Source organism: Apostichopus japonicus, chromosome 2, assembly GCF_037975245.1.
Source record: "Apostichopus japonicus isolate 1M-3 chromosome 2, ASM3797524v1, whole genome shotgun sequence".
In the NCBI taxonomy this organism is placed as follows: Eukaryota; Metazoa; Echinodermata; class Holothuroidea; order Aspidochirotida; family Stichopodidae; genus Apostichopus; species Apostichopus japonicus.
This window is the reverse complement of record NC_092562.1, coordinates 18,450,512-18,466,181: the sequence shown is the minus strand read 5'-3', so window position 1 is coordinate 18,466,181 and position 15,670 is coordinate 18,450,512. Positions and strand designations below refer to the sequence as shown.

Here is a 15,670-nt window from a genome sequence, read left to right as displayed (position 1 = left end):
TAATAATACTGCCATAATGGGAAGCCCTGCATTTAATGCCCTTGTAAGGAATGGTATATGGGAGCTATACAGGTACATTCTATAGTACACCAAGTTATCCTCAATACGAAGAGGTAAAACAAAAATGGGAGAACTGAATCTAGGTACAGTAATCCTGAAGCATTTCTAAGAGAAAAACTGCAGAGAAAACCAGAGCACAGTAGAAATGTTACAATCATGTTTTACAGGATACTGATACACATGAAAACTCAAGAGAAAAGAGAGTTTACAAAACAACTTGCTAGAGAAATTTGTACACGTAAAAAATGTATATATACAAATTTATGTAGAAGAAACATAACATTGAAAGCTGTATTTTCAATGGGTTGATTATTGTACATAGTGCACATGCGCGCTACAATATTGGGATTACTAGCCCGCTCCACCATCTACATGGCTGGCTGGTATATGCCAACTGAACATACTGTACGCTCTTCATAACAATCTCAAATTCACAGGTTGGCCACGCAGGAAAAAATCCAGACTCAGATTTGCAAAGAATTGTGGCCGCGAACAGTTAATTCTGCACACGTTAATTTAAATAGATCTCCTTGCCTAGCATACTTCTTCAAAACTATACGTAAAATTCTCTACTTTGGTTCGTTATTCTCGAATTGAACAAGACAGGTATCATTTGAACGCATTTGAATTAACAACATCCTGCAAAGTAGCTGCAGGCATGAAATGTTAATTGTATTTATCCGCAACGACTCGGCATTATCTGTACTATTTCAGCTCTTGCAACATAGGTACTTGTAATGTTATTATTGTGCCATGGCAGTATATGGTCAATTCCATGGTGACTCGCGTGACATTTTTACTCAAATTCCTCTCTATTTGATATCATTTAACAAATAAAGAAATTACCTGGGAGAAAAGCATTAATGTAGCAGTGAATGTTCGCCTTAATGCTTACAACAGTAGAGAAAAAATATTTATACCTCAAGTTTTGGGGGTGAAATTGGCGAAAAACTAAACGTGACTCGCGTGACAGTTACTATTAGCAAAAATCAGAATGCACACACAAATGTTCGATTTCTTATGTCTTATTAAAATTTTTCCAATCACTTTTTATAATCATACCGAAGTTGAAAAACACCTCTACCTCAATTGCTATGCAACTTTGAAAAAAAGTTGTAATGCATGAAAATAACGATGAAGATGTATTGTGACTCGCGTGACAAGAAAACGTGACTCGCGTGACAAGTTCACTTTTCGGATAGTTCTAGACCAAATGCAGTAGTGAATTGAAGGTACAGATCTTGCATAGTGAAATATAACATTCATTGGTCTAGAAAGTGTCCAAAAGGTACTTCCCTTGGGAATGTCCAGATAATATTAATGTCCCCGAGTTACCTTCATGACTGCAGACAGTAGGTAATATACTGTACGGGTAGTACAGTTGTTCAGGCAATATATTTTGTCAATTAATATTTATAACAATATTAAGTCTGTTGAAGTCACTCATTTGAAAGTTAGAGAAGAAACAGATCTATCAAAATGTGATTCAAATTACCATTCTCATTTGTCATATTTGAATAAACATAAAGTGTAATATTTGAGAAGATACATTCGCTCATAGGATTTTGGGAATGATTGAGCAGTTAAGACCTTAAGGTTGTCAAGTCATAGCACATGGCATTGCCAGATACAAATATAGATTATGTTTTAGTATAATACTAAAAAATCAATGACATGTGCTAACTTTCCAAATGTGGTGATAAAATAGGCATTATATTGCGATTAAATATTCATGATTTAAATTCTGATATTTCAAATGAAATTATGATGATTAGTTGCATTATGTGTGCCCATATTATTCAAGTTGCCTAATTAAAGGGGAATGCATATATGATATCTTTAATCAGTGATTCATTCATCAAACTAGATAACATCCCTGTAATTTTCACACAGTAAATAGGTAGAAACACTATCTTGATTTGACGTGACCTGTGTGACGTGACTCGCGTGACATTCGTAAAGGGTGATTTTTTGCAAAATTTGAATATCTTCTGAAAAGGAAAATTCAGTAATCCTTTTGGTATCTATGTGAAGACTTGATATTCATTATTTGGAGTAAAACTATTGTGCAGGCAAGGAGAAAAAAACAAAAACAGTCAATTTTGTGACTCCGTAACAGTAAATCGAGGGTGTTTACTGTTTTCTATTACCACTGTTGTCTAATGCCTTGATATCAAAATAAAATTGAAGCTATTAAGTGAGCACTATGCTATAGCAAATATAATTAGTCCAACACACAGTAAATAGGTAGAAACACTATCTTGATTTGACGTGACTCGCGTGACGTGACTGGCGTGACATTCATAAAGGGTGATTTTCCGCAAAATTTGAATATCTTCTGGAAAGGAAAATTCAGTAATCCTTTTGGTATCTATGTGAAGACTTGATATTCATTATTTGGAGTAAAACTATTGTGCAGGCAAGGAGAAAAAAAACAAAAACAGTAAATTTTGTGACTCGCGTGACAGTAAATTGAGGGTGTTTTCAATTCACCACTATTGTCTAATGCCTTGATGTCGAAAAAAAATTGAAGCTATTAAGTGAGCACTATGCTATAGCAAATATAATTAGTCCAAAAAACTGATGATATCTATGATTACTATGTACAAATCTGCACAAAATGAAATTTCACTGTATTTTTCATAATTTAGTTACAACGGGAACCATTTGTTATTACCGACCCCATAATCAAACAAATGATGTTTCGGGGGTGAAAAAATTATTTTTAGTAACTACAAGTATTCTATTTATTGGAAACTGGTACAATTTTAATGTACAATGATCTTAAATTTTTGGGTATGATGTTGACCTTATCATGGAATTAACCATATACTACAGCCGTGTATGGCATATATTACATGTTTGGATGATGATAAACCAGGGCCAGGGAATCGACCTAGCAGTTTTTAAAAGACCTGAGGGAGTTACATTTGCAATGATAGACTACAGACCTACGTGTATTCGTTAGATTAATTGTCCATTAATAGGCCTTCAGATGTTACGTATGTTTGTAAAATTTCAACAATCAGTGTCCAGGACTCTGTGTATTCTCTGTCACGTCCGAAATAGGCGTGATTCCTGATTGACAGCTTAGTTCTGATGGTTTTCTATAGTCATCATTTCCTCATTTAAATATATACTGTATTGCAGGCACAGCTAGAATACTGTTTTTAAACATTACACAGAGGTTTGGTCTACCTTAAAGGACCAAACGCTGAACTTCCTTCTTCGTGATCGAAATAACTTCAAGGGTTGCAGTAGAAAGACCCCTCCATTGAATATGAACAACTAGAACTATGTTTGACATTCACCACGCACTACAATGACAAGTGTTGACGGTGGCATGTACAGTATATGTATATATATATATATAAATATATATATATATATATATATATATATATATATATATATATATATATATATAGTTTAATCCCCTCAGTCAACTTTAGATACCGATCAGTGGTTAGGACCATTTGACTGCTACTCGACGTGGGACTGGCAGTTAACTTCCATTTTGGTCTGATACAGAAGACATTGTGTCGCACAAATAAGGAACTGAAAATTTAATTGTTTCGTTTCAAAATTTTGCACAATTTCTGCCAGATTTGATCTACTTCATGTGTGATTTTTGTGGATTAAAAGTAGCAGACTACATATGTTTTCAGCTACTGTACTTCCAACAATCCTCCAAACAATGCAAATACAGACCATCTGGGAGCAGCTACTTCAGCTCCTTTGTGGCAAAGTCGGTACAAAGAGCAGCTTGAAATACCAGCAGAACAACACAGCAATGAGTGGTAGATTGATCGATTGATTGATCGATTGATCGACTAAATGGTAAGATGACAGATTAGGTTACCGTCATGATCATGCGTTGTAACTCTGGTGGTGAAGTTTCTGGTAACATCAGCAGTAGAGTAAGGATCACTGGTGGAGCTTTCAAATGTGGTACCCTCTACCATTGTGTGGTGACATTGGAACATACATGCAGGTAGACAATGAGGGTGAAAAGTCAGGCAATGGTTTAGTACAAGTCATGCATATTTTAGTTAATCTAAATGTTAATCCCATATCTAATTGAATTAGGCTGTTCATCACACTCTCTACCTTGCTATAGAGTTTGTTGGGACTGATCAGCTCACACTGTACACTACATAACATAGTTACATAATGGAATGACACTTAAAGCACAAGTGATTCAATTTTAAATTTATATATGCTTGTCTTAAACACTTCAAAGCCAAGGCGTTGCGTATTAAGTGGTTTATAACAGTATGTGCAGTAACCTACCATGATATAAATAACAGATGGTGTTTGGAAAAATAATAAAAAATAGATTATAAAATTGCACAAAGTGTCTGTAAGTGTAATTTGCAAAGCGTGTGACCAAATTTAAATGTAAGCAAGCAGAGAAAGTGTACTTATATAGAAGCATTATAGAGGCATTCTAATTCATATTAAAGCATACATCTTTTCTACATCTTTTTCTATCAGCACACATTTACTGCATGTACATGTATGCTATGTTTTGACAACACTACTCTGGACCTTGTAAATTATAGCTCAGTGACTAAATTTGTTTACTTACCAAACTACTAGTACTTGACAAACTTCATACAGTAGTACTGTTGTAGTTCTACTGTACTGTCTTACAGACTGTACTATACTTTAACATGTACAGACAGACTGTAATGTACTATACTATACTGTACGTACTGCCCTGCATTGTATTTCATTGCACTGTACTGTACTATGCTACACACTGTACTGTATTAGTACAGTACTATACTGTACTGTAAAGACTCTACTATGTTAACTATACATTACTGTGCTGTGGGTGTTTGTCCTACAGTATTAACCTCTGTTCAAATTTAAGTTTACCCATCTATAATTTATACACACACTGTACAGTACCTTCCAACTTATATAGGACATACCAACATGTCTATCACTGGTGATCTTACCTGTGGTAGGGCGCTCATCAAAAGCTGTGGAAGAAAAAGAAACAAAAGAAAGATAATACAGATATGATTAAACACACATGGAAAGTAGGAAACCATCAAATTTAAACTCACTAAATTACAGCACTGGCCATTTGGGCCATCACATTCTAAAGGATGTTCTAAACTACCTCAAATTCACACTTCAAACACACTCACACCTGTATAGTGTGGCATTAGTGAGTCTTACAGATTTGGTAAGCTGTCAATGCATACTGTACTTCAATAGTACTGTAGTATCAAGATATTTTCTTTTAACTCTAAAATTAAATTTGTTACAAAACTATGTTACAGTGTTTAATAAAAGTTGCAAGAAAAACAAGAGCCCAACAGACACTGTTCCTTGTTTAGTGGAATATATTAAAGTGTTTGTAGTCTTGAAGATCTCACACAATATAATAAATAATATTGAGGCCCACATGTACCAACTATTAACCAACAACTACTGTATATTCTAAGTTTGGATTCAATCTGATTTAAGGTTGCGTAGTTACTGGCTTTTAAAAATTTTGGCCCATCCCCAATAAATGAGCCCAATAATAGTTTGCACCCAAATGGGCCCAAAAAATGGGCCCCACAAACTTGGGCCCAAAGAATGTGTCTCAAAATGCTGAGGTGGAAGAGACTGGGGCCCACCCAGCCCAAAATGGCCTGGAATTGTTTTCGCCCAGATGGTCCCAAACAATTTAGGCCAGATACAGTACAAGCACCAGCTCTTAACCAGCAACTGGAACCAAAAATGCATGTCGGCTAGCTTAATCCTGATCCCAGCTAGCTGCCTTAGCTAATTCAAAGCAAACGAATCACTGAACTTCAGTGAAACAATCAGGTATGGTGTATACCCCTTGTCCTTGACCAAATGTTCACCAAATGTTAACCAAAATTTCCGAGAACACTAGCTTTTAGCCTAAAGTACACTCACCTTGAGTGCGAGCAATAACGATGACCTCAATTAACAATACCGGCAACAATGTTATAAGGCCTAATATTATGGCATTTTGCAGCTATTGAAGCAATGTTCAAATGTCCTGACAGCAGCGTTCCAAGGAATCAAAGTAACCAAAGACAGTTATACACCATATTTGACTAGCCGGTGTCAGAACATGAGTGCATCCAGCGAAAGGGTTATACCCTGTTCCCTTTCCCTACCCTGTTGCTGGACGCACTCGGCCTACGGCCTCGTGCCTCACTTGTGTTGTACCCCCATTCGTGCATTATGCTGCGATAAAAGCATGGTAGGCCTAAGATCGTTTATTAACCTGTCATTATCATGCAGTACATATATACTGTACATATTGAAATACAACTCTGCAATCATGGACAAAATAAAAATTCTCACAATTTATGAACATCTGTTCTACAAAGTTAATATCGCCCTTGTGGTAATTGCAAAGTCCATACAAATATACATGTATGGCATGTGATACCAATACAATTTACTTTGCAAGTTACATTCAACTGTCTAACACAGGCAAGTTGTACAGTATCATACCGTACTGTCCCAAGTGTAGGCGATAAATGCACTCTTTCTGACAACAGCATTAATTCTTTCAATAATAATTATTGATCCTGTACTTGTAAGTTTATTCGAACTGGCAAACACACACACCAGCTGTCAGTTACTGTCAGATAAGCATTTATAACTTACTGTAAGGTAGAAAGATAAAACAAAACATTTAACTGTGTTGGACAACAGTATTAGTGTTGGTGAACAGGTACAGTACTTCTAAATTAATATACTACAGGCAATACAACAGTACAGGCCATCTACTAAAAAACTGTACTTAAGCTTTGCTTCTGTAATTAGACTGTAAATTAGGGGAGGGTACAAAATATGTTTTGCAGGACATAGTGAAATATTCTGTATGCATCATTATGTTATTTATGATAAAAAAAACAAAAGTTTAAGAAAAACCCAGAAAGCCAGTTGGCTTTGTGATTCCTTGCCATACAATTTGCTCAAAATTCCACATTTAACTATGTGACTTATGTAGAGTTAGACGGTTAAATTTGTCCAATAACTCAGTGAGAACCAGAAAAGATCAGAGATTTCCAACTCTTATTTGTAGTATTCCCTGTAGAGCCCCTTCAAAAAACTATTTACTGTTCAAACTAAATTTGACCAAACTATGTTCACCAAAACAAAATCATAGCATTGGAGAGTTCACAAAGTAGTTGTAGTTCTTAAAGTTTGGAGTATTCATGTTTAAAAGGTTTTCAGACTTTGATACAGGTCTGTTGACCTCATGTGACCTTTGATTTCCAACATTTTCAATAGGGTTCTTGTGCTCACCAAGCTGGATCTGTATACCATGTATAATGTTCAACAAAGATGTACTTTTTTGAGTTATAAATGTTTACAAAAGTTTCTGACTTTGACATCTATTGACTGCAAATGACTATTGAACAGTTTCACAGAAAAGAATCTGCGTTCTTGTACTGTACTCAATAAGACCGACCCTCATACAAAAAACGAAGTTAATCAAACAAAAGCATAAATTTGAAGTGTCACACAAACACGCACACACCATCACCATTGCATAGATTCCCTGACTGCCCCCAAACAAATAAAAAATACATCACATTGGTGGGAATGAGAACCAGGTTGATGCCCTGGAAGAAATATTTCACCTGGTCCCCTGTTGAAGTCTCCATAAATTCATGATACATTTATGAAAAGCAAAAAATACAATATTCTGAAACCCCCAGTTTTCCAGGCATCCTAATTGGCCCAGAAACCATGGTTTGGGTCAATTAGGGCTTCAACCCCCTCCTCTCCTTCCCCTCCCCCTCTCATTAAAATGCTTAGCTTTCTGCTCATATCAATTACTACATCTGCAGATTTCTATTGAGCTTAAAACACTGTGCAGTTATGTTTTGTGAAATTCCAGTAACTCTACAAAAAGTGGGTGTGTATTGTACACTGTGTAATATTGTCTACATAATTTAAACCATGTACTGTTTGTAGCATTATTTGTTACTCAATGGCATTGAACAATTGCTATATTTAGCAATGCTAAGGTTCTACTATCATTTTTGTCCTTGAAAAGTGTTCTAATTATGACTGAATGGATTCTGACATAGTGCTAAACTTCAATAAAGATTTCACTTTCAATTCAGTCCTTCACAGTGCACACTGAAGCTTCTTAGGAGTAGTAGTAGTAGTTTATGTACAGAAGCTGTAACTTGGGAAAGTTGTCCATTGCAAGTATCTCTTAATATCACATGCTATACCAATGATACTATGGTTGGGTTCTGCTTTATAAGATCTTTAAGACTAGACGGAGTCCCTGCAACCAGCATCATTTCATGTGATTGATGGAGACGCACAAGGGATTACCAGCTCTTTCCAAAAAAAGGGAACAAAACAGAAGGCCATGATTATCATCTGTACCTTTTGTATTAACAGAGGAGCTCACTGGTGAACAGTTCTGTCAAAGAGCTGTAAAAGCAAATCTAACCCATACCAAAGCGACTTCGCGATCATTATCGTGACATCAAATTGTGAACCCATGCTGAAACTCATGGTTATTAAACATACAGGTTGATATCCTAGGAGGTTTGGAGAATAAATTAGGTTTATAATACAGAGTATTACAAACTTCATGATTGGGGATGTCCATACTAATAAACATAAAACATATACACCAGAGCCAGAATATGCACTTGGCATTTAGAGGATTTTCAATTTTTTTTCATTCTATTTATGGGGGGGGGGGGTTGGGGATTTAACTTTTCCTTTAAAAAACTCACAATCAGACTAAGATTTCCTCCTATTCAGGATTTGAATAAATTTCGAAAGATAGCTCTCTTTATTAAGTTCAAGTGCAGATGACTCACCGACACTCACATACATGCAAGGACTGGCTACACAGTAGTCAATGGCAGTATTAATATCTCATACACCTAGGAGGAGACAAGCTTTCTTATTACAGGACAACACACCAACACAGGAAATATCATTTTCTGTTGTTTTTTTACCAAATTTGAATTTAGAAAGAGAAAACTTTATATAGTTAACCAAAAGTACTAAGCTGATCAATACTCACATGGTAGCTCTGGCAATTTTGGAAAGTTCTGCTGGGTTGGACAGCATTCATTATTGGAGTTACTAATAACACAGTTAGTTGGATTATCGGCTCCAACTTCTTCTAGGACTTTCTGAGGAGTCGTCATTGCTGTTGATCAGAAGATGGAACAAAAATGTGAAGGCATCAATCCTCATCACTCTTTAAGAGAGGTAGCACAAATATGACCTCCAATAAATTGTGCCTCACTCTTGGGACAAGCATGTCATGGGACAAGCAGGAACATCTTCTCATGGAGGGGAAATTGTTCTGCCAGATATGACTTCATGCTGATCACACAAAATTGTGGGCATTCAGTTGTAATTTACAAGTTGTGAAAAATATGCAAAATAGTGACTATATGAAAAGAGTCCTTTTGAAGTTTTGATAAGATGTGTAAAAGTAAGTTGGTTTCAAAATGTCAGGCCAACTTACTTTTACACATTCTCATACACAGGCTCTTTAGTGGATAAGCAGTTTGCTAATTTCGTTTTTTTCGTTTCATTTATTCCAGTATAAATTGCATAAAATACAATTCATAAATAGGAAAATGGTGAGTATAATAAATAAAATGTTATGTGCATTCATAAAATGTATAAAAGTTAGGAATCAGTAACCCAATTAGGGAATAAAATTTGTGGAAACTATACAAATTACATCAAATCAAGTCATTTAAGTATCATGTTTAATAAAAATAGATGCTCTGTATACAAACAAGTCTTATTTTATATTTTTATTTTGTTGAGAGGTTTACTAAATCGTATTCGTATCATCAATGTACATAGAGGTTTGTGGGCGTCCACTTGGAATGGCTTCGGTTGGCTGGTGCGATCAACTCCACGATTCGGTAATTATTAGCGGAACAACTGAATAGTAAGTTTCTCGTAAGTGGCATTTCTTCTCCTAAAGATGATCTGGGCAAATGTTCAATGAAGCTATATTTTTTAACATTTTTTTTATAGGTCCTATATTACAATAAATACAGGCCTCATGCACGATATTTAATTATATTAATATTTTCATTATTTACCTTATATCTGGAGAAACATGATCACTCCCCAAATACTCTCACCCCCAACCCCTATGACTAGAAAATTAAGTATTACTATTAGTACTGTACTGAAGTACTTGTCCAAACTTAAAATACTATGAGGATAAGAGAGGTCCCTCCTCCATACAATTCCACATCTGGTTTTTTTTTGTGTTCCAAGACTGGGATTAAGAGTGAATCAGGCTGTTTGGTTTTTGTGCCCAGAATCTAGTCTTATCTTATCTTGGTTGACTTAACAATTCAAATGTTACCTTAGTAAGAAAAACAATGAAGGGGCATTCCCATTGACGCGGTGTTACCAGGAGGTAATGATGAGAGATGCTCTTTGCCTACTTAAGACACAAACACCAACAAACCCTGATCGCAGTCTGTGGCCCAATGCGCTTATTTAAACACGAGTAAGCAGGATCTGGAATTTAGCAAATTTAGGGAAAGTAATATGCCGAGGTCACGGCAAGCTGGTGGAAGGCCTAGGGCAATGATTATTCATGGACAGCGGGTGTGGTCGAGTTTAATACACCACTGGAGGACAATTGAAAGACCCGATCCTGAACCGTGTCCCACATTAAAAATCACGAGACTCGCCCGAGCTGAACTCAGAGCGCAGAGTACAGTAGATTCTGGTAACGGTGAGTTGCTAAGAACACAAGATAAGACTTGTGACAACATCCTTGAACTTCATTTTAATTTTTTTATTATTGTAATCTTTAATGAAGGTAGTCCTGCTCAGTGCAGAAGCACTTGCTGACCAAATTATGCAACCAGATACTCTAATATAATTTGGGAAAGTCCCCTTGCATATATATACAGTCCTTTCCCCTCTTATATCCATTGAAGTGTACAAACAGTACTTTGGCAGCAGGCTGATAACTGAACTTAGGTCTGGGTAAACACTATGACTATATGCAATCTTTATATGGCATATTTACATTGCAACTTTTAAATTTGTATAGATCTGTAAGATAATCTGATAGTAGTGAGGAAGTAAAAGACAGTCAACAGAGTCTGCAAATATGTCAATTTTATTGCTCCATACGTACTGTCATGTACTGTACACAGACAGAACGATATCACAATATTTCAAGTTTACTGTAGTTTGTTTGTACTCTCTGTAATTACCAACCTTTACCAAGAAACTATAAAACAGGCTTGATGGATTTCCTCATTTGATTTCACAATTAAATATTAACTAAATTCTGTTTAACTGCAGTACCACACAATGAGTGATACTCTATTAAATGAAATATATACATCCCTTTGAACGTTACTGACGAGATGTTCATCGTTACCACATTCAATAAGACGTTCTATCAATTTGTCCTGTATTTGATTCCTTAATTTGAAAGAATGAGAAAATTATTATCACAGTCAAATTTTTGAATCTTCAGAGTCTGTCAAACCTCCAGAGTCTGTCAAAACCAAGTTTTGAATCAATTTTTGAACCAATTTGAGCCAATTCTTTAGTCAAATTTTTTAATCAAATTTTTGGACTTTTGAATCAATTTTTTGAATCAATTTTTGAATTTTCTGAATTTAACAAAATTTTTGAATCAATTTGAACCAATTTTTGAATCTCCAGAGTTTGTAAATTCTCCAGAGTCTCTCAAAACCAATTAAAATAGCTATCCAATGAAGCAATAAACATTTTTTTGTATTCTGAGGCACTTTCATGACCAAAGAATTGATGAAAATCAAAGATAAAGGATAGGGAACAAGTTTCTTACTTCCATTGTGGGATTGTTTTATTTTTAGTTGGGGTATTTTACAGACACAAAGTTGTTTGTCATTGTCAAATTATTTTGGGAATGGCACCTCATATGCCTTGTCTATCTTAATACCATTGAATCTATGTTAGAAGATATTGTTACACAATAAGAGCTCAGTCAGGTATTGTGTCAAACAAGTTTGTTGTAATACAATACCCCCCAAAAATTAATGGAACAATCCAATGGACCAACGAAGAGACTTGATCGAAACGATAGAACTAAATCACAGAGAAACATCATAGAGAATGTGATTACAGCTGACCTTTAAGAAAATATGTATGCCATCCTAGCCTACATATAATGGTTTTACTTTTCACTTACAAGTGGTGTTCAGCAATAGAAACCAGGCTTGGGGCGATTACATCTGAATGTAATCGATTACGATTACGATTACTTGAGAATGTATGATTACGATTACGATTACAGCCTAAAGTTGAAGTAATCGATTTCGATTACGATTACATTGTAATGTAATCGTGATTACAATCACGATTACATTGTGGTTACTTGCACAATCCTCTGCATATCTGTTTAATATAACTCTCTGCCGGGAAATAAGGCAATGAAATAGGGCAAAGGAAGGGCATTTACAGTATATACGGACAAAATTGTGGAAGTATATCTACAATTCCTACCAGGCATTACACATTTATGCCTTAACACGTTTAAGATGTGTAACCCATAAGTCCAGTAAAAAATACAATTTAAACAGACAAAGAGTAAACAGACAAATACTAAAGTAAAACAAATGAAGATTTTCATGCAACACTATATTTTGTAAACTAATAATTTCTGCCTAGCAGCAAAACTAAAAACTCTTTTACATTATAACACCAAAATAAACTAAACAGCTTTGAAATGGGGCATTCCACAGTACATGGGACATGGAAGGCCGAAGTAAAAGTAAATTATTTTCATCAAAAAGTGGTCAACTCTGGTAAAGCAAATTCTGATCCACCAAAATACTTAATTTGCAGTGATTTTTTTCAGCAACAAGGTTAATTACATTACTAATTTTGCCCTTCTCATTCAAATTTCACTGTAATCATAAATGTAATACGATTACGATTACTTTGCCCTTGTAATCGATTACGATTACTTTGTAATTTTCACAAAAGTAATCGATATCGATTACGATTACTTCAAAAAATGTAATCGATTGTAATCGATTACGATTACTGATTACGATTACCCCAAGCCTGATAGAAACATTACCAAAATTCCACAAGGAGCCGATTCTCTTGACCTATCCTAAAACCTTTGCAGTGCAGTGGTTATGTGTGGAGTCTTCCGTGGATTTGGTATTTGTGAACTTGAGGAAACGGGTTTGTTTCGAAACAACTTTGTTCGTCATGGCTGCACTGCAGTGATGTGGAATGGGGTGCCTTTGCCTACCTCAGTATATTTGAGAAAATGGTCAGATGCTGGGGTATACACTCTCCTCTGTTGGATGCAGACGTTAAATGAGTCCAGGGAGCAGGAATGGGGGCAAATTCACATCCCTGCCTTGTTAGCCTCTGAACACTTATTGAAAAAGAGAAGGCTTGAAATAAGCCAGTGTTCATCCAGGATCTAACACAGATAGGGTCTCAAATATTTAGCTATTGTATGGCTTCCTGATCCTTGGGTCTCTAAACTAAACCAATGACTCATTATTAACATGCCTCCTTTATTTGCCTAGGCCAAGCCTTAGGTTTGCTTCCAAATCACGCTTACACACACACTTACACTTACAGTTGCAATTGCACAAAACATGTACTAGGGCCTATGCAAGATCCATCCTCCTACTAGTCCTAGCATAATCACAGTATGCTTCTCACGGATAGGAGACCTGTTCCATAGCCTAGCTAGCTTCGAATATCTCGAACCATGGAGGTAAACATGCTCGAACTTACCTTGGATGTTGGATATCTAACATTTTAAGACGTTAGCTCTACATTGATTTAGTCCTTTCGGTACTTCTAAGGTTTTGCCACTTTTTTTTTATATAAATGGTAAAGCGACAGGTATCTCATGAGATATGAACGACAAACAGACGACATATGTTGAGCATTGCATGCTAACTGCACTGTTGAAAATTTGTAACGTTAACGCGTAACGACGTGAAGCGATTGTGATCGTGAAAGGTTTGTAATTAGAGAGCCAGTTGAAAGATTTACGGTAACTCTTAAACAACTTACAGATAGTTGATGTGCCAACTTCACTGCTCAACCAGACTCCTGGAAGTTTGCCATATTTTATTCAGAATTATACACTGCAAATTCTTATTCGTGTTATGCAATATATTCCAGACCATCAAAAGGGGTAAACATATACAGAAAAATATCTGGAAAGCAACAGTTTTTGATGAAGACGCTACGTTATGTTTGAAACTTACTCAAGGCTTTACGATATGACTTATCACAAGACCAGGTAGGCTATCTCAAAACAAAAATATGCTCCGTATATAGTCGAAATCGCGCCGGAAATTATGAAAACGGGCGATTTGTTTGTATTTATCACTAAACAGGTTTGATGGTGCATGAACATTTGTACTGGATGTAACTAACTTGCTAATCCACGGGAACTGTCGGTGAAGTTGGAACCACTTTGCTGCAAAAGGCTTAGTTAAAAGTTAAAATAGTATCCAAGTTTACATGAATATTATAAGGCTTTGTTAGAATTTAAAATATGTATAAACAATAAACACAAAATGCATTTTCAGAGAAGATTGAATTCACGATAAATGACATATAAAAAAATGACACATAAAAAAAAAATACGGATTTACTGTCTTGTAAGGGACACCGTAGTATTTTGAACTGTTGAAGATGATCTCCTTTGTGATATATAACGTAACTCTGATAAGTCTATATTTATCAAACCATAGTTAACAGAAAAATCCAACTATGGTAAAAAAATATGATCAAAATAGAAGCAGAATCATAACGGTGTTAAAAACAACCATTCGTTTTAACCAAATTTGGAAAAGTCATGAAGAAATGTGGAAGATAGATGGAATTAAGACAGGATAACCCTACAATCTTGCTTTGCTCAGAAAGTCGCGATTATAAAACTTATCACGTTACCATGCACCTTTCAAATTTTCACGTCAATTTAAATTCATTCAATACCAGAAAAGCTGTTGTAAGCGAGTCAGGAAAGGGAGGGTAGGTGGCGCGGGAGCGAAAATAATTATTACCGCTGGGTAGTGAAAGAAGAAAAGAGAGAAGTGACCTTTAATACGGTTATGATGAATTTGTCAATCGCCTCCTTGTTTTTTGCCAACTTCAGCTCTTTTCCTACTTTCAATATTAATTGTACACGAGCTACCAGTTTACTATATGTTATCTCAGTGGGCCGCGTAGTGTACGGTACTTACAGCTTTCAGGCTTCCTTTTCTAATTAAAAGTTCAGTTTAATAGAGGGCGTTTGATCTTTTTTATTATTACTTTAGAGAAGACTGAACAAATTCGAAAGTCGGATCTAAGCTAATCCCATTCTCAATTGTTCAAGGTTATTTATCTGTTGTGCACTTGAACTTGAAATAACAATCAAATGTGAAAGTTTTTAATTTATATCCTGATCCTATGGAGTGGATAATGTAGAAGCAATGTTATGTACTAATTGCCTACCCCTGCTGCCAAATGTTAAAGTAGAACGATAGTGACAGAAAAAAAATCTCTCATTTTCATATATAATGTAGTTTATATGTTACCAAGCAACATATTTTTTTAATTTTCC

The 15,670-nt window shown here is 35.5% G+C and overlaps 1 protein-coding gene across 11 annotated transcripts in view; it reads right to left on the bottom strand.

Annotated features, from left to right (window-relative positions):
• LOC139980823 (uncharacterized) overlaps positions 1-14,060 on the bottom strand; it is a 47,818-nt gene extending 33,758 nt beyond the window's left edge. For 7 of the 11 annotated variants that reach the window (XM_071992775.1, XM_071992782.1, XM_071992790.1 and 4 more), the window contains exons 1-4: positions 13,843-14,060; positions 9,113-9,241; positions 5,028-5,051; positions 3,923-4,018 (exon numbers count right to left, since the gene is read on the bottom strand). In XM_071992775.1, the coding sequence (XP_071848876.1) occupies positions 3,923-4,018; positions 5,028-5,051; positions 9,113-9,239 (247 nt within the window). In that variant the 5' untranslated portion in view covers positions 9,240-9,241; positions 13,843-14,060. The remainder of the gene's footprint in view (positions 1-3,922; positions 4,019-5,027; positions 5,052-9,112; positions 9,242-13,842) is intronic. The other 4 variants (XM_071992810.1, XM_071992835.1, XM_071992852.1 and 1 more) reach the window with 1 other exon arrangement.
• Positions 14,061-15,670: the final 1,610 nt, after the last annotated feature.